Raw genomic sequence first — 24775 nt, 5'->3', positions numbered from 1 at the left:
AAAACATCACCAAAACAAAAACACTCACCTCGCTCTTTTCATAATAGTATCTACTGATAATGATGGGGGTTTCTGTGAGCCGTGTGTTTGGAAGATTTAGATTCTGTACAACTAGTGGGAAAATGATAAATTATCGAAGACAGAAAAAGGCATATTTTCATAATTTTTCATTTGTGGGACTCTACCTGCTAGAGCAGATCTGGGTATTATTCTTAAGTGCTTAAATTGTTATATGTTTATCAAAGCATGGGTCAGACATTCAAGCCGCTTTGCGGTCACAAACCCTGCGATTCTCAAAATCAAGGGGTTTACAATCGCAAAGTACAATGTACAAAAGCCCTTTTATGAGTTTGAAAACAACTTTTGCGACCCTGTCCCTATTGTAAATAGAAACGTGCATGAAAGGTACACCCTTTCCTATTTTGATTCAGAAGGGGGTGCATCAACAGTTTTTGACTGTAATTGCAGTGGCAAACCATTGATCAATTACTGACTCTCTGGGTGGGGTATTAACTGGGGACAGATGCCCTATGAGATATGTGTCACAGCCACTGGAATTACAGGCAGACCTATGTTTTTTCCTCTGACATCTTCTTCAACAGGAATCCTGTGTCTTTATTATACATGGGCTGCATTGAAAACAAAAGGCTGGGAAAAAGATCTGCTCTGCCTTGCTTTCCACATACTTGAATTTTTAGCCACTGGCAGGGAGTGGTACATTGCAGCTTGCCTAATTCATATTCATTAGGCAGAATGTTTTGCAACCCCTGCTGGTCAAGGCTGCGAGTGGAGCTTCAAGCTTTTTGACAATAGAATGCACACTTTTATTTTTAATCTTTAAAAATGAATATCGGTGGTTTCCTACATTGGATGTTTGTTGTTTTGGTGTTGTTTTAAAGATGGTCTTTACTTTTAGAAATTAGTGTTGGATTTTCATTGTGTTGTGTTTTTATATATTGACCAGGGGTGGGCGGAATTTGCGAAAGTGACTTTCGCAAATTATCGCGAAAATGTTAAAAATCTCCGCAAACACGCAGAAATATCGCGAAGATGCGGAAGTTTTTTTCCCGCCCGTTCGTGGTATTTTCTGCGTGGTCGCCATCTTGTTTTCACTCTTCTCGCAGTGCATGATTGCGAGAAGAAAGACGTGATCGCGCGAATGACATTACTGCGGGCGCGAACTGTCGCAAATGGCTACCAACAATCCAACATCTCGTGGAGAACGCGACCGGATCGGGAAAACTTGTCGGCGAACGCGGGGATTCAGGTAAGGCGATCGCGCGCGCGCAAGAATGTATTATTTTGCAGCGCGAGCAAGAAACAAATTATCGCTAAGCTGCGGAATGCGGAAATTTTGACATTTTCGCGCTCTCCGCGGAACGCAAAAATGTCAAATTATCGCAATTTCCGCGAGCGGAACGGAAATTTAGCCCAGGCCTAATATTGACTGATATTAAGTGCTTTACACATACCTGTCTCCGAAGGTAAACCTGACTGCTCGTTTGCTAAATTACCAAGAGTTGAGCAAGTATTACAGTATTGAAACATGGCTGGACCTATTAGTGATTGTCGTATTATTACTGGCTGAAGATGAATACCCCCACATACTAATAACCCACTTTGCTACAAATAGTCCATTTAGAAGTTGCACATTTCCGATTTATGAATGGAAAAAGCACATCTGCCTCTAGGTTCAAATTTGTCGAGGAGGTGATAAAATTGGTCCTTAACAAGTTACCATGAAAGTTAACAATCTGTATCCACAAAGTTCACAGGCTCACTGTCAATACACCAAGCGTTCAAGGATTAACAGAAATAACATCATTGAGCTTTGGTCAGAATGCTGTATGGTACTTTTAACATACAAGTCTATTCGCTCACCCACACCATTTACCTATTGTTTCATCTCTAAATGCATGTGCATGATTTGGAAAGATTTTCATAGAGTCTGATTTTTTGGGCAATGTATCTATTGATGCCCACTTGTAGGGCTAGACATTGGACTATATTTCCATCTGTGTCATTGACCTTCGAGCACCAGAGGCAATACTATCCTCAATCTAACCTCCAATCCATATGATACTAACTCACAACCCCTTCAACCAGCTTGTGAAATTTGCACCTGTGTCTGACACATGGCCCAATTCGTTAGTCTGCGGTAATAAATTATTGTGACAAAAGGGATATAACATTGGGCTTGTATCTTCTTCTTCATGGGAGGTGTGTAAGCTTACTGGGGGTTTAGAAATATTTCAACAACCTATACAAAAATAACTTGGAGTGCTGTCTGCTTGTGTGGTGTGTTGTTCGATTCATCTTGAATGGGTTGGTGATTCTATTTTGTGACTCAATGCTTAAGAGTGAAAAGGTCTGAACTGGGAACCGCTCACCACAAACTACACAAAACAAAAACAAAAAAAATGTTACAAAGCTATAGCATGTCTAATGGGTTTATTATACTGCATTAGAATAAACCACTCTTCAGGTTATCGTTCATCCCACACGTTTATTCTGTACGTTTTTTTAAACAAAATGATTCAGCCTTCGCCTTGTGGATAGAATGAAGATTTTATCCTCATATAGGGATTGAAATATGGTTGAACTAACTTACAGTTTGCACGCACAGCACTACCTGCTTAGAATGCCCTCTGCAATAAATAGAAAGGGATTTAGCCCTGGTTGCCTGTTACACGTAGCATCATTGGCGTGGGTTTCCCCAGTATTTTTGCTGTTCAGTGCCAAAGTGCAGGTGCTCCCTGTAAATTGTTGTTATGGATTGGTGAGCCCATGATAGGCATATTTGATTTACTTGTCACTTCTTAGTACAGGGCTTGTAAATCAAATGCTGTGAGTGGGCCCGCAGCACTGATTGTGCAACCCACATGAGCAGCCTATAAATGTAACTCAGACCTGCCACTGCAGTGTCTGTGCACAGTTTGGTACTGCCATGTCGACCTGGCAAGTGCACCCACTTGCCAGGCCCTAACCTTCCCTTTTCTAACATGTGAGTCACCCCTAAGGTAGGCCCAAGGTGCCCCTGTGGGCTGGGTGCAGTGTATGTGCAAGGTAGGACATGCACTGGTGTGTTTGGCATGTCCTGGTAGTGAACTACTGCTAATTTCGTTTTTCACTATTGAAAGGCTATCTGCTCCACAGGATAGAATGGGAGTTCATTTATAACATCTAATAAATATAACTTCCCTTGGGTACAAGATGGGAAAGTAAAGTTTAGTATGCCTGAACTCAGAATACAAAGATGCATCTTTTATTGAGGACGCTTTTTACATTCTGTGTTTGAAAATACTACTTTTAGAAAGTGGGTGTTTTCTTCCTTAGCTGTCCTGTGTGCCTCTGCTGGGTTGTGTATTGACTGTCTGATTTTGGAGTGACGGGGGCTGGGGATGTGCATTCTGTTCAGACAGCCACTTCGGGGAGAGGTGTGCCCTGCCTTTCCAGGGTCAGTCAGGGCTGGGCTGACTAGACCTGGGTTGCATTCAGAGTAGGGGGAGGAGGTTTCCTTTCAACTGAATGGGCCTGGTTTGCCTCTTACAATACTGTCTCCACCTCCTGCTGGGAAGCTGCACCAGAGAAGACAGAGCTGGTTTTGACTGAGCACAGGGCATATCTGTCACCAGAGAAGACAGGATTTTGTATTATAAAAAGTGGGACCAAGACCCCAGACTTTTAGATTACTTCTGGAATTCAAGAAGAACCTTTGACAAGGAGAAGAGCTGGAGAAACTGAAGGAGAAGTACTGCCCCTTTGTTGTGTGCTGTCTGGGGTTGGCCTGCAGTGGCTGTTTCTGCCAAGGAATGGACAAGGACTTTGCTGTGTGCTCTGCCCCTGCTTGAGGAAGATCTCCAAGGGCTTGAAGTAGAGCTTGCCTCCTGTTTTGAAGTCTCAGGGATATAAAGACTACCCCCAGCTCCCCTGAACTCTCTTGATGAGAGTTCTGACCTGCCAAAAGGTGCCTGCTTCTGTTCTGGGCCTCTAGAGGTTGCTTCTGTGTTGGGAGCTGGAAAGTGATGCATCCGCACCTGTTTTCAACGCATCGCTACAGTGTGTGAAGAATTTCCACGCATCGTCATTGTGCCGCTGAAGAAACCGACACAGCGCCTGCCCGTGGCTCAAGAAATCGCCTCATGGCGCATCGAGTGCACCAATCTATGAAGGCCGAGATCAACGCACCGATTCAGTGGCAGGCCCTGCTATGTAGTTGCAAGAACCAACGCATAGCGGGACCGCGGTCGAAGAAACTGCATCGAGAACTGGCGCATCCCCGATCCTCATGCATCGCACTGGGGCGCCAAGTCTACAAGGACAACGGGGCCACAGTAAGAAAGTGACACATCACCTCCCTGAACAGTAAGAAACCAACGCATCACCTCCCCTCCAGTAAGGAACCGACGCATCACCTCCTTTGCGTGGCAGTAAGGAATTGATGCATCAACTCCCCTGGAGTAAGGAAACGACGCATCACCTTACCTGCAGCTGTTCTTGCTTTTGACTTTGATGCATCCAAGGTACATTGTGTGAAAAGTATTGCATCTGCAATTTGCTTTGACCAGAACTGTTTTTTTACCTTTTTAAAAGTCATATTTTTCTTACTGTATTGTGGATTTTGGTCATTTTGGTCTTGTTTGGTTTAGATAAAGATCACTTGTTTTTCTAAACTGATGTGGTGTCCATTTGTAGTGTTTTCACTGTACTACTGCATGTGTTCACACATGCTTTACAGATAAACCTGTCTGCTCGTTCCAAGCTACCAAGGGGGTGGCAGGGGTTATTTTAGAAGTGTATGCCCCTTACACTGACTGGGAAGAAGGGTCCCTACTTGGACAATGGTGCAAACCATTGCTAACTAGAGACCCCAATTTCTAACATTACCCATTACCTAGTTCAAATGGCTTATCTCATTGGCTCTCCTGTCTGCGGTGGTGGGCACTGGAAGCACACATTCCCTAAGGATGGGAGAAAAAATCACCACATTCTCTGATAAATAACTATGTTCATTCATGTTAGCCTTTTTATTGGCCGGTGTTTGAGGTTCTAGGGCTCAGTAGGCCTCCACAAGCCTAAAAGGGCACTTACTTTTGCAACTGAGTGAAAAAATTCTGATCACACTGTGATCAAACCAAAGTGTTATTCTTATTTGACATCTTGAAGTTCCTGTGCCTTTGGATTTGAGTCAGAACCTTTAATGGATATTCTGTCCTGCCCTAGTGGCCAGAGTTGACATTGTTTGGCTGAATGAGAAAGGAAGGCAGATGTTGGCCACCAAATTACTTCTGACCTGAACATTGCTGACATGGGAAACCAGTAGATCGGTGTATGCTGAGGGGCACATTCTTGGCTAGCTGACAGTTGTGCTGAGGTCCCTGCTGATGACGTAACGTTAGTTTATTAGAGCCATTAACATACACTAGTATGGTGTCATGTCATCCTTTGCAATGACTCCACTCACCACCCAGCAGCAATTTCTGTACTTGTCTTGCACAACTTCCACAACTTCCTCCTCAGGGGAAGAAAGCTGTGTCAGGCTGACCAGGTGAACTCTCTGCGGTGTCTTTGGGACAGGGCGCCACAACAGTGTGAGGTGAGGGGCATTAGCATGCCCCACTGATGAGGTCCTATTGCGGTGTAAGGTAGAAGACCATTACTCTTCCTTCTGTTTCTTGTGACTTTTTTTTGTTTGTTTTGTTTTTTTTTGCATCTTTTATATAGCGCTAACTCGACCCGAAGGTATTGGAGCGCTGTACATGAGCGCCGTATTTACATGACGTATTCAGGCACAGGGAGATTAAGTGATTTGCCTAGAATCACAGGATATGGACGCGACCTCGAGGCTCGAACCCTGGTTTCCTGCACCAAAATCGGCAGTTTAAGCCTTTAAGACTTGAACAAGTGACTATGACTAACGGCATTCTTATCCAAGGCTAGATGTTTAGACTCAGTGTACTAATTGCTTCGACATAGGCAATTATTACAATGCGTCATTCCTTATCTACAAAGCATGTGCATCATGTTCCACTTATTGGCAACAAAATCATCAGACTGAGTCTATATTTTATTATGCCATCACTTGCCTGAATATAGATGAAATGTGCTTAAATTATACCCGCTTTGCGCCATCTTTCATGAATACTTCGATGGTGACCTTTTTAAGCTCTGTTTCATTTTTGGGAAAATGTCCTGTTTTATTACTATCAAGATTAGTTGATGTATGAATAGAAGCGTGGTTGGTGTTTTAGGAAGTAAGTTATGCTTGAGTTTTATTCTGTCACTCGTTCAAAATGATATCACTTGGATAATAAATTGATTTTTAGTAGGCATGATAATAGAGAGATATGGTCAGTGCAGTTTGCCTAGTCACCTAAAATAACAATTATTGTTGCTACCTGAAGTAATTAAAAGAGAAGTTAGTTAATATTTTATTACTAATCACATGTGATAAGTAATTGACTGCTTAAATATCTGTCTCGTGTTGGTTGTTTTTGTTTTCTAATGGTGCTAACACGAAGACTTCTTTAACAAATTGCTGGTGACTGTTTTTTCAGCTTCATGTGTAGTAGACACCTATATATTTAATGATCCTTTTTCATTATATAGCTTTTAAAAAAAGAATAGAAGGTGAACAAATAACACTATGCAAGCTATGTAACAGCTACAGTATAGTAAAGATTTGTAACCACTTAGAACAAGCCAGTCGATTTGTTTATTTATTTTTAGTGTTTTATAGAGCAGGAACTTGACCCTAGGGCATCAGAGCTCTTCACATAATTTGCAGAGCAGTAGTTATGAGATTTAAAGGTTGGGGAAGACTGACATAGAGGCCAAAAATTGGCGGTATGTGAGCCAAACATCAGAACAGCATTAGCATCAGTATTTGGCACAGTTTTTTATCTATTCGGATTGCCTTTTGCAAGTGGCACAAGAAATCCTCCAAGGAAACTGTCCAGACACCATGGGCCTGGTTCACAAAGGTAAACTTACACCTACGATTGTTCAGTAGTCACAAGACTGCATTTTAATAGTAAGTTTGGAGCCTCGGCATTGGAGTTGGAGAACTCTAAACAAAAAAAAAGATAGATTTGTCCTAAATTTTTATGTGAGGAGTTCTCCCCTAGACTATTGAATCTCCACACTCGTAAACTTACTAATACAATGTAGCTTTGTGAACACTAAAAAGGCGTACATTTACACAAACATATAAATTCACCTCTGTGAATTAGGCCTTACCTGTGCAAGCACCCTTCGAGGCCAAAAAAGTGTCAAGTGTTATCGTAAATATTGTCTTATTCAGCATAGTCGAATGCTGTGCAACATGAAAAGAAAAGGATTACTCAAGCAAAGTAATCATGCAAACTAAAAATATAAAGTAAGACGTGATGAATATTTTGGACAGATTGAAAAAATTGTAATTTTTGGGCGGTTGCTTTTTTAACAGTAGAGCTTTGCAAACCTCACTTGATTCAGCTATAACTTTCTCGCAATTTATCAATATTAGAGGCAAATCTGTAACGGCTTCTGCAAGCATACTAGGTAAACAATTTCTTTGCAGAATGAATGATCGGCAAACACTTACTCGGGTGAAGTATTAAGATTCTCTGAGCTGTGTCAGTGCATCTAGCGCATTTCCATCTGAAATGTTCCGGGTTATTTCAAGATGCGTCGCAGTTACAGAGCTGCAAATAACTTGGCAATCAAACTGAACGATAAAATAGGAAGCAAACCCGCTGATGCAAGCAACAGCACTTCACTCTTAATATATGAAATGTGCAGTGTCTGCACTCGAGTCAAGCACTCCAGGCCCTGAGTTACATGAGATGCTCACAGTACAGTTTCTGCTGGCCTGCGCATCCCGCGCTCTTTGGTTTGTAAATGATGCCCATAGAGGTGGGGGGACAGGCACAGACGGTCAGCATGCTGGCCCAATCTGTAAATGCCCACCCAGGTCCCCTAGATATGGAGAGCAGGCTGAATACCCTTGGCTCAATAGTCCATCAAAATATTGGCAAATAATGCTGTGAACAAAACATCGAGGCCTTAATAGCGAACCCCAAAATATCTTGAAGGGAAGTGCATATAGGTCAGTATAGATGTATTCTTCTTAACACCACATCAATGTTTCCTGAAGATATATATATATATTATATATTGGTATGGTACATATACGTGGAGTAAAGTATGGAAATTCTATACTTACTTATAGATACTTATCTTGTCTATATTCACAGAAAAAACCATAGGTTTCAGGCACGTTATAGTTAGGAATTAGCATTTTAAAAACCTCAGAAATTCACTGAAAAAACCATAGGTTTCAGGGGTGTTATAGTTAGCTGGACTTTTCACTTGTACAAAACCATTGAAATTCCCCCGTTATAGTTAGTTCAGCTAACTATAACTCGCGCGCCCGCAATGCACTGCTGATGACGTCACATATTACATCACTCATGACATGGTCAGCGACATCACTCATGACATCACTGATGACATCTCAAATGACATCACTGATGACATCACTGATGACATCATCCTTGTGATAGAGTGGCAGACCTCCTCTCACCCTAATATAACCTTTGATACACACATTCAAAAATAGAGACTAAAATTTTCAAAACTATGGACATACCAATACCAGTTACAACAACCTCTTCAGTAATTGTAAGATCCACATACACATCCACTCATTCACCAACAGTCCTATACAGTCACTCATACATGTACTCACTCATCATATGTACTCATACACCTATACATCCTGTTACACAATGCCACTCATCCATAGAGTTACTCACACACATAGTCACTCATGCTAATAAAGAATCAAACATACATTTACTTGCATATACAGTTATACACACACCACCATACTTACTTCTACGGAAACTTACACATACTTAGTCTTTTAAACAATCACTTATAGAAACACATACTTATTCATACAGGAACTCTTTCAATCTCTCACATATACTCACATATATACACCAATAGTCACATATACTAGTTTAAAACATATGTAGTTACTCATAAAGACACTATTGAGACAGTCATTCACTCACTAACACACCCATACACACACTCATCCACCCATACAGTCCTGCACACATGCTGTGTTCAACACATACAAACAGTGAGTCTCTCATTCATGCACCTATGCACTACGTAATACCCCCCACCGAACCATGCAGACACTCAGACTGATACTCAAAAAACCAACTAATAACCTATATAGACACCCATGTAGCTACTCACCAACCCATGCAGCCACTTATACACAAAGTGAGAGACTGATACAGATATTTACATATTTAAACATTACTCACTAAGCCATGTATTCACTATGATACACTTAATCAGTCAGTTACACAATCAATTTTTCAAAAACAAATCATCCATTTAGACACTTATATACCCATTTATTCTTCCATCGACCTTGAGATATACATATATAAAACATATTTAATTTTCAGAAAAACACACATTCACTGGATGATGTCATCAGTGATGTCATCAGTGATGTCATTTGAGATGTCATCAGTGATGTCATGAGTGATGTCACTGACCATGTCATGAGTGATGTAATATGTGACGTCATCAGCAGTGCATTGCGGGCGTGCGAGTTATAGTTAGCTGAACTAACTATAACGGGGGAATTTCAATGGTTTTGTACAAGTGAAAAGTCCAGCTAACTATAACACCCCTGAAACCTATGGTTTTTTCAGTGAATTTCTGAGGTTTTTTAAATGCTAATTCCTAACTATAACGTGCCTGAAACCTATGGTTTTTTCTGTGAATTTCAAAGGTTTTTTAAATGCTAATTTCTAACTATGCCTACAGAGATAGGACATGTGAAGAAAGAAGAAAAAATGCACAGAAAGAAACAAAAGAAGTGCAGAAAGAAGCAACAGAAGTCCTCAAATACGAAGATAAGTGCAGGAAGAAGGATAACGTGCAGAAAGAACAAAAAGAAGAGCAGAAAGAAGCCTTGTTGCAAAATCATCCTGTACCCTCAACTTTTTCAGACGGATACTGGTGGTAACTGAGTCTGACTAACCAGTCCTAGAGCCAGTGCTATGTTAAAAGACACTTAGAATACAGTGAAAACACCTACATACACTAGGGAACATTATGCGTTGGGGTCCCCCTGTGATTAGCATGACCTCCTCTGTAAGCCCCTAGTGTATAATAGGGCATGGGGATTAAAACTACCTCTTAAAACAGGCCACAGGGCGTTTTTGCACACGTTAACTCAGGCCCCGTCCCCTCCCTTCACCACTGTGTAAACACGCCCTGTGTCCATTTTTAGTTGGGAGATTAAGTTCATTTGAATCCTGAGGGTCCCTAGGGTCCAACTAGCCCACTAGGTACCTCCAGTAAGTGCCGCAGAGCTGCGTTGCAGAGAGGTGTAAAAAGTGGCACGGCCTGGACCACCTCTCTGCAATGCAGCTCAGTGGCGCTTACTGGAAGCACTTGGTGGGCTAGTTAGCCCCCAGGGGCCCTCAGTATTGAAGGGAAATTATATCCCCAATTTAAAACGTGCCATAGTGCGTGTTTGCACACGTCACCTCAGGCCCCGTCCCCTCCCTTCACCACTGTGTAAACGCGCCCTGTGGCTGTTCTAAGTTGAGAGATTAAGTCCCCCTGAATCCTAAGGGTCCCTAGGGTCAAACTAGACCACTAGGTACCTCCAGTAAGCGCCACAGAGCTGCGTTGCAGAGAGGTGTAAAAAGGGGCTTGGCCTCAGAACACCTGGCTGCAGCGCAGCTCCCTGGCGCATACTGGAGATGCCTGTTGGGGGCGCGTTTGCAGAGTGCTGCACGGAGGGGGCATGGCCTCCGGCACGATGCCAGTCTTTTATTTATTTTAGTTTTTTAAGAAGGGGGGCTGTTTGGTTCCCCTTCTTATTCTAATTTATTGGCCTTGATGACCCCATCCCCCAGGGCCAGTCTCCTAATTATATTTTTTTGACCCCAATCCCCAGGGCCGGCCACTGTTTTTTATTATTTTTAAAAAATATATATTTATAGACACACCTAGGACATGCTGGACAAACCGTACGTACCTATCACCATGACGATTTGCGTGATATTCATTAAAAGGCGACTATGCATGCAATGAATCCACGTGGAATGTATTTACACCACTAGTGAAGCTCTGACATGTCTGATGCCCTACCGTGCCTAATCCTGGTAGACACCCTTGTCGTTTATTTATACAAACATGGGTAGCTATTGACGGGCACATTTAATACACATGCACACCAAGCCATTCACAGGGGATTCGACAAAAATTCGACCAAAACTATGCAAGAAACCCCCCTCACGGTTAATAAAACACACATCCACTGCCGGATGTGTAATACTTTTTATTTTACTCTCTGGAAAGGGGACGAACATCACTTGAGAGTCACAGCGTGCTCCTGACAGAGCCCAATGCTGTGTTACACCCACCATTGCCTGCCGAGTGCCACACACCTCTGTGTTGTATTCCACTAGCTAGTGCATATGCTATGACACTCTCTAGCCCATGTGCACTGTAACACCACCCCGTGAATATGTCATGCCACACTTGTCTTCGCACGGGTTATATTGCCCCATCTAACGTGCCTTTCTCGATGCCTATGTTATAACGCACAGTGCTATGCCATACATATTACAATCTGGGATCCATATCTTTGTCACAGTGCATATGCAACGTTACACTCCCCAGCACATATTTTATATTACAACTTTAGAGACTAGTTAGGTTACACAACACTGCCCTGTGCATATTACACTCCAAGGCGCATATCGCATAGCACGCGCTAGTGCCTGTGCTATCTCGCGCTCTCCAATGAATCTGTCATTGCGCACAATGTATTGCATATTATATTTCACGCCCGATTCATCTTATATCACACTTTTTGGTGCATAGTTTATACCATACACTATATCTAGTTTTCATTTTTAATCGTGCTCTCAGGACTATGTTCTATATAACACTGTGTTCACCTACCCTTTTCACGGGCATTACATTTTGCGATAGGGGGTGGAGGGTCAGGGGGTGTTTCTGCCAAGTGAGCCCGGAGTCACAGTCACAAACGTCCTCTTCTTCCTGAATAAAAGTGAGATTATGCTGCATACTTGTTCATATTTTAAGTAGTTCGCACAGACACAATGTTTTAAAAACAATAAAGTTCCTAATACCCGCCTTCTCTGAACAGTTAGCTTGCTGCCCCATCCCCTTCCTCCCTATCCTCTGTTGTGTGAATCCATGGACTAGCCTCCTCCCTCCTGCCATGCATGGTCTGATGTGCTGCCACTGCCCTCAATTTAGTATGATGTACCAGTCCACTCCTCCTGCCCTCCATTGCCCAATTCTATGCCCCATCATTGACCTCCTGCTTAAACTCTGTGCTTAGCTTGCTGCCCCTATTCTCCTTCCCCCTGCCCTCCGATGTCTTTGTGCATGCCCCTGCTCCATCCTTTTTGCCCACCATGTCCCATGGACCTGCCACTCCTATCTACTCTGAGTGTTCTGTTGAGCTGCCACTCCCCTCCCACCTGCCTAGCATTGTCAGATGACTGTAACCTGTCCCTGCCACCTCCACCCTGCCTGTCCACATGCCATGCCCCTATCCTCTTCCTCCTGTCCTACATGGTCCATTGTACTGCCACACCCTTCTGCCCTCCCTGGTCTGTTGTGCTGCAACTGCTCCTCCTGCCTGCCCCGTGTGGTCTGTTGTGAGGTCCCTTCCCCTGAACTTTCTTGTCTGTGCACAGGTCCTGACCCTTCCTTCTATCCTCCATCGTCCTTTGTGCATGCCCCTCCACCCTCCTTCTTGCCCATCATAGCCATTGTGCTGCCACTAACCCTCCCACTTGCCATGCATGGTCTTCTGTGCTGCCATGGCCCCTCCCACCTTCCCTGTGTGGTCAGTTAGCTGCCCCTGACCCCCTCCCACCTTCCCTCCATGGTCTGTGTGTATGCCATCACAGTCTCACTGTTGCTCTTCATGGTGTGTCTTGCTTCTAGTGCCCATCCTGCCTGACCTCCATGGCTATCTTGCTGCTCCTGCCCTGCCCCCTTGCCCCCATCCCTACTCCCTCCCTCCTGGCTTGTCTGTTCCATTGTAATGCCCCTGATCCGTCCCTCCTGCCCTTTATGGTCTGTTATACTGCAGCTTTCTCTCCTGTCTGTCCATTATGGTCAGCTAGCTACCATTGCCTCTTGCCCCTCTGTTCTCTGTTGTCCATGTGCATGGTCCTGTCCCCTCCCTCTTGCTTTCTATGGATTGTTGTGCTGCACTCCCGTCCTGCATGCCCTGTGTGGTGTATTGTGCTGCTGCAAACCCTGATGCCTGCCCTGCAGGGTCAGTTTGGTGCACCTCTCCATGTCCCTCCTGTCCTCTGTTATCCAAGTCCATGTCCCTATCCCATTTCCTTCCATGATCCAATGTACCATACTTGCGAACATTTTGAACTTGGTAAGAGGGAGATTTTGAAAAAAAACTGGGGTATTGATTTTCCCCTTTGAGTTACATTGAAAAAGAGGATATTGTAGACAGGAGACAGATCAAATAAAGCCCATTTGAGCTTAAAAACATTGGACGTTTCCTGGCTGAATCGGGTCTGTTGGCATGTATGGTTGTACTACCATTGCCTCTTCCTTCTGCCCACAATGGTCTATTACATTGCCACAGCCTTGAAGGAGGGTAGATTTTGTATCACAGGGGGCCCCTGGCCCGTTCTGTCCACACCTGAAGTATGAGACCCTTGTCCTTGCCCTGCCAGCTGCATTTGTAGGCCGTATTAAATTGACCAGCGGGTCCTATGTTGCTATATAATTATCCTGAGACATCCTTACCACTCAGCCAGCATAAAACCCCTGTGTAGGCCCTTCTGTTCAATATGTAGGCCTCTTTGTTAAATTGACCATAGCTCTGCAATTTTAGTGTATAGCAGTCTGAAGGCAGGTCTGCGAGGCCTTCTGATCCAAACTAGTAGCCCCCACCCTACCCGAGTGCTCCGTGCTCGGTATCAAAGTTCAACATCCCCCTGAAGCTGTCGACATACAGTAGGCTGCATCCTGGACTGGTACTTGCTTCCTGGGCAGGTTTCCCGCTTTTAAGGAAGTGGCAACCGCAGAGCGTCAAGTTAGGAGAACTGAGGAGATTTTATACATGAATATATTGAATTCCCGTACAATACCCATTATTTTCTGCTTGCTCTATGGAACTTACGATAAGCGATTGGCCTGAGAGACTGACCTTTTCACCCAGTCCATTGTCAGCATTAAGTGGGTAAATGACGAAATGTCTGGTAAAATCTGCAGACGAAGCTTTTGGGTAGCATACGTAGGTAGATGTAGCGTGCAAAGGAGCCCACAAAATGATATAAAAAGGGAGCACCCACAGATATCGACGGACTACCTCGCCGTCTGTATGTAGGTTAACAGGCAGTGCAGGTTTTCCCCAAGAGCTGGGAGCTCTTGTCTTCCTTTGCTTAAAATGTCTTGCTCTGCTTTGCTTGAAGTATCTTATTCTATTTTACCTATATGAAATGTCATGTTATGTTTAACCATTGTTCTCTTTACTTTTGCATTTAAAAGATTTTGTATTGTAATTGCAGGAATGCTTGCTCTAAGAGTAAACGTGAGTGTTCCTAGGTAACATTTTCCTTGGTGTAACTTGTTTCTCATGATGCATTTATAGATGTGTTTTCTCTCTCTCTCTGTCAGTACATTAATTGAGATACAGAGAATATTATGACGGCTGTATGATTATCTGGATTCTGTATTTTGTACTTTATGTCTCTATTCTGCGGTTTCTTTGAAGTTGCATCTTCTCATTAAACTGCCATTGTATTCTGCCTCCAATTCCATGTCTCATATGTCTGTTTTCTTCATTTTTGGAGCGAGCGTTCCTAGGCACCCCGGCTCAAATTAAGGTGCCCCTTTTGTCCCTGACTCACTCTCCTGCTCAGTTCTGTGGTGGCTCCCGGGGATCTGGGGACCGCCCCTAGCTTCCTTGACCCGTAATAGATCTTCCCTCCAACAGCCTCTCTTGCAAGTCCTGTATTGTTGGTTTGTTGCCCCTGCCCCCCTTTCCACTGCCCTCCATAGTCTGTTGTGCTTCCACGGCCCTTCCTGCCTGCTCAGTGTGGTTAAATTGTTGCCTTTGCACCCTCCTACCTGCCTTCAATTTTCAGAGTCCGTGCCCCTGGCCTCTGCCTCTCAACAGTATCCTAATGAACAACTAGATTGCTAACATTCTATATTTATTACAAAAGCGTGGAACGCCTGACATCATCTTGATGTAATCAAAACTGTAATACCTAGAGCATTTCCTTTAGAAATTACATATATGAGAGGGTCTTATTGGCATCAAAATTATGGTTAGTGCTCTAAAAGACTAAAATAAGGACATATTTTCAGAGTTTTCAAATAGCGACAAAGCACTTTTAAATTATTTGTTATCTTTATGTTTTTTTATCCAGTTGACCACTTGATTAAATGTTGCACTTAGGGGAGAGGATGTGGTGTTACTTCCAGAACTGCGGACTTTGCAACTGGGGAACCAGGTTGAAGTTTCTGCTTCAGCTCGACATTCTGTGATTCTGGTCAAATCACTTAGTCTCCCCATGTCTACAACCAAAATGAATTTGTTCTTGTGTGATGTAACCAATGCTCATGTAAAGCACTCCAATACCTGACAAGTCTGCACTATATAACACTGCAAAAACACAAAATAATAAGTGTTTTGCACACTTCTGTCATTGGGCTATATTTGGGCTACATCTGGGTGATTTTGGGCTACATTTGGGCTCTTTTGTCTCCGGTGGCCATCTTGGGAGATTTATTTGTTATGAAGTTTCCTAATTTCCTCATGTACTGCAGTCTCCTCAGTAGGAAATGCTTTCAGTTTTTTACTTTGATTCCATCATGAAGGTATTCAGATATGTCACACATTTGCCATAAATTCTCAATGTTAGCACTCTAGTTGCTCATTAGATCACTGTAGTAAAACTACTGCACCATGGAAGTCTGCTCCTGGTATTAAAAGTGCATGTTTCAGTCTGCATGTCAGAATTTTTTAATGAAATAGAAGAGGATTTGAGAAGTCACTCAAAATGTGCCCTCATTTTCTTTCTTCAGCATTAATCATAATTTCTATGGCAAAATGAACCTCCTCATTGTGTTCCTTTTTAAATTAAATGTTTTAAGTGTTACCAGTTTATTCCAATCAAGATGGCTTCAGGTGTGCCTTACTTTTGTCATAATGAAGACAGTAAGCGCTCTAGTTGTTTTTAAGAACATTCTGGGACATTCTGTCATTGGGCTATACTTGGGCTACATCTGGGTGATATTTGGGCTACATTTGGGCTCTTTTGTCTCTGGTGGCCATCTTGGGAGACTTATTTGTTATGAAGTTTCCTAATTTCCTCATTTACTGCAGTCTCCTCAGTAGGAAATACTTTCAGTTTTTTACTTTGATTCCATCAAGAAGGCATTCAGATGTGTCACACATTTGCCATAAATTCAGAATGTTAGCACTCTTTTTGCTCATTAGATCACTGTAGTAAAGCTACTGCTCACCAGGGAAAACTGCTGCTGGTATTGAAAGTGCATGTTTCAGTCTGCATGTCAGAATGTTTTAATGAAATAGAAGAGGATTTGAGAAGTCACTCAAAATGTGCCCTAATTTTTTTTTCTGCAGCACTAATCATACTTTTTATGGAAAAATGAACCCCCTCATTTTGTTCCTTTTTAAATTAAATGTTTTAAGAGTTACCACTTTAATCCAAGCAAGATGGCTTCAGGTGTGCCATACGTTTATCATAAGTAGGACTGTTAGCGCTCTAGTAGTTCTTTGGAACACTCTGGGAAGCTGCAGTAGAACACAAAGGAATCAACTGACAGTCTCTGCCCTTGTTGGATGTACATGTTTTACTGAGAATGTCAGACTTCATTCTCACATGACTGAGAAAGATAATGTGAATTTACAGAAAATAAGCTCTCAGTTTAGCCTATAGATCACCTTCCAAACCTCTGTGGTAAAAGCATGAGAAAATATTTTTCTCTCAATCATGATATCCCAGCAGAAGGCTTTTTCACATGGTGAAATCACCTTAGAACATACCACAATTCCTAAAATGAGTATGGTACCATCAACAAATGATTTATAATGTAACTAAAGTCTTAAAACCTTCTATTAACTACAATGCTTTTTAATGAGGTGCTATCATGTATATTGGTCCCAAGATGGCTGCCAACACTTCTTGGATGAAGTGCTGACAGCCAATCAGATCTCAGGATGAGATGTGTGGTTAGGCTCCGCCCACATATATATATGCTTTTAAATGCTATTTTCTCAGGAAATACTGAACAGATTTACACCAGACCTGCAAAAGGCACTTCCTTGACCTTATGGCTACATCTCTGCCAAATTTCAAGTAATTCTGTTCAGCCGTTCGGGCTGTAGCTGTGTCTAAAGGTCCTATGGAAAAATGCATGGGGAAAACGCGTTTTGGGACCCCCCTTTTTTCTCGGCCCCTGCTTGACGAATCCCCCCGAGACTTTCAGGGTAGGAGCGGAGCGGAGCGCCCCACCTATTTTGAAAATTTCGCGAGGATTCGTCGACCGGCGCCAAAGTTATTCCAAATAGAATGTTGCGGATTTCCTATGGAAACAGGGTCCTAACTATAACTACCTACTGGCGACCGCCAGTAGGTAATTTTATAGTCCACTATATTTTTGCGAACAATATATTTTCCCCATTGTTTTCTTGACATTCTGGTAATAAACCCATGGGAAGGTAGGCAGTGATTGAATCAATCAATCAATCAGACTCTTATAGAGCACAACTACTCACCCGTGAGGGTCTTAAAGCGCTGGGTGAGGGGGCTGGCAAATGATTGCACTTCACCTCCAAAAGGTCTTTTCTGATCCCAATAATGTGCTGATAAAGAAAATAGGGAGGTAGGACTCTCTAGCCTGCCTGTGCTCATTCTTTGGAGCAATATTAGAGTGTCTTTGCTAGCTGTGTCCCCTTTTCTAGGAGAGAGTTAATTGTTACGTGTCTCCCTTGGTGGTCCGGAGGGTGTCTGCAGGCCCCTGAGACCACTGCCAAGGTCACCCAGGATAGTAGTACACCTATGAAGGGTGTGCATTGCCCAGGAAATAGGAGCCAACCCAACATTATCACCTTTCCATGTTAAATGCATATAAAAGGATTCCTTCTGTGAAGGCTGCAGTGTGGGATCTCTGCCAGTGTTTATCGTATTCACCATGAGGCCTAAGAGCATCATTATGATTTTGTAGTGCACCCTCACAATTAAGTTAAGCCCGGGTGAAGTTCGCAGAGTTTCGCTACGGGGAGTACAAAAAAAACTCTGCCATGCTACGCGAAGCTCCGCAAGCGGCAGTATGCGTTAGATAAATGGTGTTCGCAGTGATTTTCAGTGCATGGCACCATGCACAGTACAAGTGGACGCAAGCAGGCGCTGCTTCCTTTCTGCCACTCAAGTAGATTTTTTTACTCGAGCAGCAGCTTTCTCAACACGAACGGACGGTTTCTCATTGCAAACGGTTGCTAGCACATGCGACCACTCGCAATGAGAAATCCGACCACCCGCTTTGAAAAATCTCGCCAGGAGGTGGATTTTCCTTGCTCACAGTCGCCAACTTCATGTTGACGAGCGCGAGCAAGAAAAAAACTCTGCGAGCTGAGCTGAGTTCACTGCCCAGGGTTAAATTAAGTGCAAATACACTTTAATTTATATCCTTACTGGTCTTTTCACTCTTATTAAATGTACTTTGATTGGTTACCACAGCCATTTTTTTAATTTGCAAACAATTGTTTTATATGAAATGAAGTTATAAAAAAATTCTAACAATACAATTCTTTAATTAGGCTCTTCCTTTGTGCGATGTGATTTCGAGAGTGATGGCTGTAACACAACAGCGGATTTGGACCTCTTGACTAAATGGACCAGGAGGAATGGCTTTAGCAGTGTATCTCCACACCATGATCACAATGGAAACCAGTCAGGTAAAGGAAAACAACAATTTATCATTTAACAATTTATCATATGTAAACGTCTCTGAGTTTGTTGAGCAATTTGTAGTACAAAAGCAACAATATCAAAGCTGATAGTATATGTCAAACAAGTATCTGTAGAGGATATGAGAACTATAACCATTAGGACCAGATAACACATTTAAGTATAAAATGTGAAACAGTCCAGCAATTAATTTTTCTTCACATTTTCTGGTACAAAATGTTGTGATGCAGATCATGGTCTGCTGCAGGTTGCAAGCTGTAAGGAATTCTTGTACGAAACAGAGCACCATCAAATTACTTTGTATCCAGAGTGCGAAAAAACTTCGTATTACGAACAACTTGTACGCTTCTTATTACATACAACTTGTAAACATGACATTAACGATAATTTGATAGGAGCATACACATGCACGTTCATAAACGGTAATGGTACAATGATGTGCTTGAACACAGCATGTCTTTTGCAAGTTAGACAGCACATGAAAATGTAAACATGGGAATATGCAAACGTAGAAGGCAGGAGTAAATGTTTTTGCCGTGTTTTAACCCCTTCTGTGCCACGCCCTTTCCCCCTCCTGTGCCGGGCGTTACATTAGTGGGTGGGGTTCATGACGAGATAGTCTCGTCATGGGCACAGCGCGACCGTGCTCCATGACGAGACTATCTCGTCATGGGCACTGAAGAGGTTAAAGGGAATGGAGGATCCACATATTTAGTGACAATCGAATGCACTTTCCAGCATCATTTACTCATGTAGTATTGTATAGCCAGTCATAAGTCTTCATGCATACATTTTATGAATTGGAAATCACCTGGAAATCTACTAGGATGTTGTGTAATCCGATGAAAAGTCAAAGAACTACTTAAAAATATGGGAGGAGCTATACTGATATGATTGCAGACTTTGAAATCCTGCACCACATATTCATTTTATACCTAGGATCTTGAATATTGTTTCAATTCTGAATGTGATAATCTAAAATGATAGTGGAGGGAACTGCAACAGCAGCTGGAGTGCAATGAGGCAGTGTCAGCTTTAAAGAACTCTTTTACGCCTCTATCTGATTGCGAGCCTAGAATGATAAATGATGAAACTGGCTCTGGAGTTGTAGGCACCAGTGACAGCCTTTCACCAATTAATGCCTTATTCATGGATTTACCCCTCTTAATTAGCAGTTGCATATTACCTTTTTATTGGGCTATAAAGTTGGTTTTCTCTACCATTCTCAACTTAAAAGAGCAGTTCATTGATGCACTCAACTGCAAACAGCAGCCAGGCACTAATTACATCCCACCTGGACTTTGGCACTGCAGTACTGGCAGGGTTCTCTCAATCTTCTTTAGTCCTGTTCACAGCAGTTTTAAACTTGTCAGGCAAGCTGCTGTCCTCAAAGAAGAAAATGTTACCACATCTCGCTGATCATTGGTGACTGAAGTTGTGTTACCCTTGAGGTATAAATCAAATTTAAAATCTGTTGTCTAGCATATAAAGCAATTTACCTGCAGAATCAATCTTATTTTGTGAGCCTGCTTACCATCACTGCAGGGAAATAAGGATTTAAAAGCAAAGACTGTCTGTAACTGGAAATCCCAAACTTTCGAGAATTCTTTCTAAGGCACTACAGCTGCCTATGTAATTATTGAAATGGCCCTTTCTGCAGGGTCACCCAAAACATTTTGCCTTTCTCCCCCTCCTTTTCGCATCTCGTTTTTGTTGGCTTTCGGACTCTGAGCACTTTACCACTGCTAACCAATGCTAAAGCTCTTGTGCTCTCTAATTAAAACCTGATAACATTGCTTTATCGCAATTGGCATATTTAATTTGCTTATAAGTTCCTGGTAATGTGCACTACATGGGCCCATAGCCTGTAAATTAAATGCTATGGTTGGTCTGTAGCACTGATTGTGTAATCCCCTTAAGTAGCCCTTTGAGCATGCCGAAGGCCTTCCACTACAGAGCCCATGTGTGCAGTTTTAAACTACTACTGTCGACCTGGAAAGTTAACCCTCTTACCAGGCCCAAACCTTCCTTTTTAATACATATAAGTGACCCCTAAGGTAGGCCTTGGACAGCCAAGGGGCAGGGTGTAGTAGATGTAAATAGTAGCACATGTCATTTTAAGTTTTACATGTCCTGGTACTGAGAAACTCTTCAATTCATTTTTCACTACTGCAAATCATATCGCTCTCATAGGATAACATTGGGATTTCCTTATTACATTTTATATGTGTCTTTTCCAACTGGGAAGAGATAGGACCCCCAGTTTGGTGTCTCTGGAATCACAATTTAATAACAGAGCTTATGGTGAAGTTGTTTTTTAAATTTCAATTCTGAAAATGCCACCTTTAGATAGTTGGCATATTCTTACTGTAACCATTTGGTACCTTCTGCCTTTCTCTGGAATACACACCCAGGGTGGGCGAACAGCTTGCTTTGTGCATTCCCTCTAGACAGTCACACAAAGAAAGGGTAGGTGCGACTGAGGGGCCATCTGCATCCTGATGGGCCATCTAAAGCAGGATGGGACGGTGGAGCTGACACACATGCAAAAGTTGTGGTCTGTCCCCCCACAAAGGGTTGCACACCCCCTGTGGTGAGTCAGAGGCAGAGGCAGAAAGAAAGGGACTTGGGCACTTCAAGAGCATCTCTCTTAAAGTCTTCCTCACTTCAAAGGCCCATCTGGGTATCAGTACTGGACCTCTGACATCACAACTCAGAACACTTCTGGAACTGAAGACATTCTACCAGATAGAAGGGCAGCTGTGCTCCTGGAGGGACTGCCACTTTGCTGAACTGCTTTGATGTGCTGGCCTGCTGCTTCCTACCTAGTAGTGAGAAGGACTAAACCTGCATCTCTACATCCCAGAACCAAAGTATCTCCAGGGGCTTGTTGGCTTACTTCCTGTTTTCAGAAGTCTCAGGAATATCAAGGACTTCCTTCTTTAACCTGCAACCAGCACCTGGACACTGCTGTGAGTCGTGCTCTGCCAAGTGGTGCCAATCCAGTCCTGGGCCTTTTGAATTGAGTTTTAAATGCTGCAACTAAGAATATCCATTCATCAACGTCGTTGAGCTGGTCGAAACTGGCGCATTTCCCTTGACACCGACAAATTGCAGATGCTGCACAAACTGCAAACACCGCATTGGCAACTGTGCGACACGTCGTCCCTTGTTGCAGATGCATTTTTGACTGTGCTAAGCGTGGTGCTAATTCATTGCTTTGTGCTGCTTGCATCACCTAGAGCCAGCTGTTCTACGACGACGCATTGCCCCGATGTTAATCGCATCATGACTCTCAACACATCTTCGACTTTGTGAAGCTTGGAACCTACATCTGAGGTATCAAAAGTGACGCATTGCCTCCTTTGCTCCATGCATCATCCTCAACATCAGTGCAATTCAAGTTACTATTCAGTGGGCCAGTGCTGGTCCCTGTATCCGGCGCATGCTCCATCACAGTCGGCCTGAACTTTTGTTTTATCCCTGGTCAAGTGTGACCAGATAGCTCCGGTTTGTGCTATCTGTTTCTAAGCACTACAAAAACATTGATTTTTTGAAAATGCATATCTTGATTTCTGCTTATTGGATTTTTGTCATTTTGCTATTCTTCTGTTGATCAAAATATTAGTTATATTCCTAAACTAGGGTGGAGTCTTTTTGTGGTGTTTTCACTGGGTTACTGTTTGAAGTGTTGCACAAATACTTTACACATTGCCTCTTGAGTTAAGCCTTGCTGCTCAGTGCCAAGCTATCAAATGGTGATCACAGGTTAATTTAAAGTGTGTTTCTGATTTACCCTGACTAGGATTTTGGTTCCTGCTTGGACAGGGTGAATTGCTCTGCCAACCAGAAACCCAGTTTCTAAAACATGACAACTAAGAACCCAATCTAAACCAACCTCCCCCTCTTTCAGGAAACTTCTAAGCATACATCTTTCTCAACATCACTTAGAATGATTGACCCTCAAAAGATCTCAAAAGGTCTATCAACATGTCCTGTCCTTACTTTTTTATTGCTATTCTAACTTCGTATAACATATTAATGCTGTTTTCAAAATACAGTCAGAGGTATATCTTCAACAGGGTGTGTGAGGTGGAACTAGGGCTGGGCGGAATTTGCGGAATGCCTCTTCGCGGAATTTTGAAAAAAATTGTGGAAAACGAGCGCACAACCTGAGGGACCTTGTGCCCGGGAATGGGGTCCCTCGTGCTTGGGCAGGCTCCCCTATCTCCCCGGCCTGGCTGCGTTGAGAAGCAGGGACCGGCCCCGGGCCTCCTGATTTTTGGTCAGGGCCTGGGATCCCACGTCCTGCGGCCTGCCAAGTGTCCATCTGCCCGGGACAAGGGACCCTGGTGCAGAGCCCCGGAGCCCTGCAAGGGCAGGCGGGAGCCCTACCGCTATGGCTCGGTGTGGGCAGCTGGGAGTCCTTTCGGTCCCGGCCATCTGGTCGCACCTTTCCCTCGGCCATCTGGTCGCGCGCAATGCTTTCCAATGGGGCGATCAGATGGCCGGGCCGGCCTGGAAGTCCCGATGAGGGTCCATTCGCATCGCGGATCCCAGCCAGGGCTCCAGGAGGCCGGGCGCGTCCGTGCCTAGGGTCCCCTCCATCACTCGGAGCGCGAGGGTTACAAGTAAGGTGGGTAGCCTTCCTCCGGATTAGTAGGGGCAGGGTATGCCGGGACACCCCTCCTGGGGATTGCGGTTCTCAGGCGGGGACCAGATGGGCCAAGCCCGGACGACACTTCCCCCAGGCGTCCGGTGCTCCCTCCTCCAGCCCGCGGCGAGGCAAAGTGCACAGGACGGGCTCCATGGGTCCCCCGGGCGTCCACCGAGGCCTGCAGCCCCAAAGCCCTGCAGCCCTGGAGCCCTTCAGCCCGGAGCCCTGGAGCCCCGGAGCCCCGGAGCCCTGCAGGCCTGGAGCCCTGCAGGCCCAGAGCCCTGCAGGCCCAGAGCCCTGCAGCCCCGGAGCCCTGCAGCCACCGAGGCCTGCAGCCCCAAAGCCCTGCAGCCCTGCAGCCCTTCAACCCGGAGCCCTGGAGCCCTGGAGCCCTGCAGGCCCGGAGCCCTGCAGGCCCGGAGCCCTGCAGCCCCGGAGCCCTGCATGCCCGGAGCCCTGCAGCCCCGGAGCCCTGCAGCCCCGGAGCCCTGCAGGCCCAGAGCCCTGCAGCCCTGGAGCCCTGCAGCCCCGGAGCCCTGCAGCCCCGGAGCCCTGCAGCCACGGAGCCCTGCGTGGGCAGGCGGGAACCCTAGCGCGAAGGCTCGGGGTTGGACAGATGGGAGTCCTTTCAGTCCCGTCCATCTGGTTGCACCTCTCCCCTCGGCCATCTGGTCGCGCGCAATGCTTTCCAATGGGGCGACCAGATTTCCGGGCCAGCCTGGAAGTCCCGATGAGGGTCCATTCGCCTCGCGGATCCCAGCCAGGGCTCCAGGAGGCCGGGCACGTCCGCGCCTAGGGTCCCCTCCTTCACTCGGAGCGCGAGGGTTACAAGAAAGGTGGGTAGCCTTCCTCCGGATTAGTAGGGGCAGGGTATGCCGGGACACCCCTCCTGGGGATTGCGGTTCTCAGGCGGGGACCAGATGGGCCAAGCCCAGACAACACTTCCCCGAGGCGTCCGGTGCTCCCTCCTCCAGCCCGCGGCGAGGCAAAGTGCCCAGGACGGGCTCCATGGGTCCCCCGGGCGTCCACCGAGGCCTGCAGCCCCAAAGCCCTGCAGCCCTGGAGCCCTTCA

General features: G+C 44.5%; 1 protein-coding gene across 4 annotated transcripts in view; it reads left to right on the top strand.

Annotated features, from left to right (window-relative positions):
* Window positions 1–24775, top strand: part of MALRD1 (MAM and LDL receptor class A domain containing 1) — a 2533556-nt gene that overhangs the window by 130969 nt on the left and 2377812 nt on the right. For all 4 annotated transcript variants that reach the window (XM_085630825.1, XM_085630827.1, XM_085630826.1 and 1 more), the window contains exon 2: window positions 18896–19033. In XM_085630825.1, coding sequence (XP_085486951.1) covers window positions 18896–19033 — 138 coding nt within the window. The remainder of the gene's footprint in view (window positions 1–18895; window positions 19034–24775) is intronic.

Source organism: Triturus cristatus, chromosome 10, assembly GCF_964204655.1.
Source record: "Triturus cristatus chromosome 10, aTriCri1.1, whole genome shotgun sequence".
NCBI lineage: Eukaryota > Metazoa > Chordata > Amphibia > Caudata > Salamandridae > Triturus > Triturus cristatus.
This window is presented reverse-complemented; position numbering and strand designations above follow the sequence as displayed.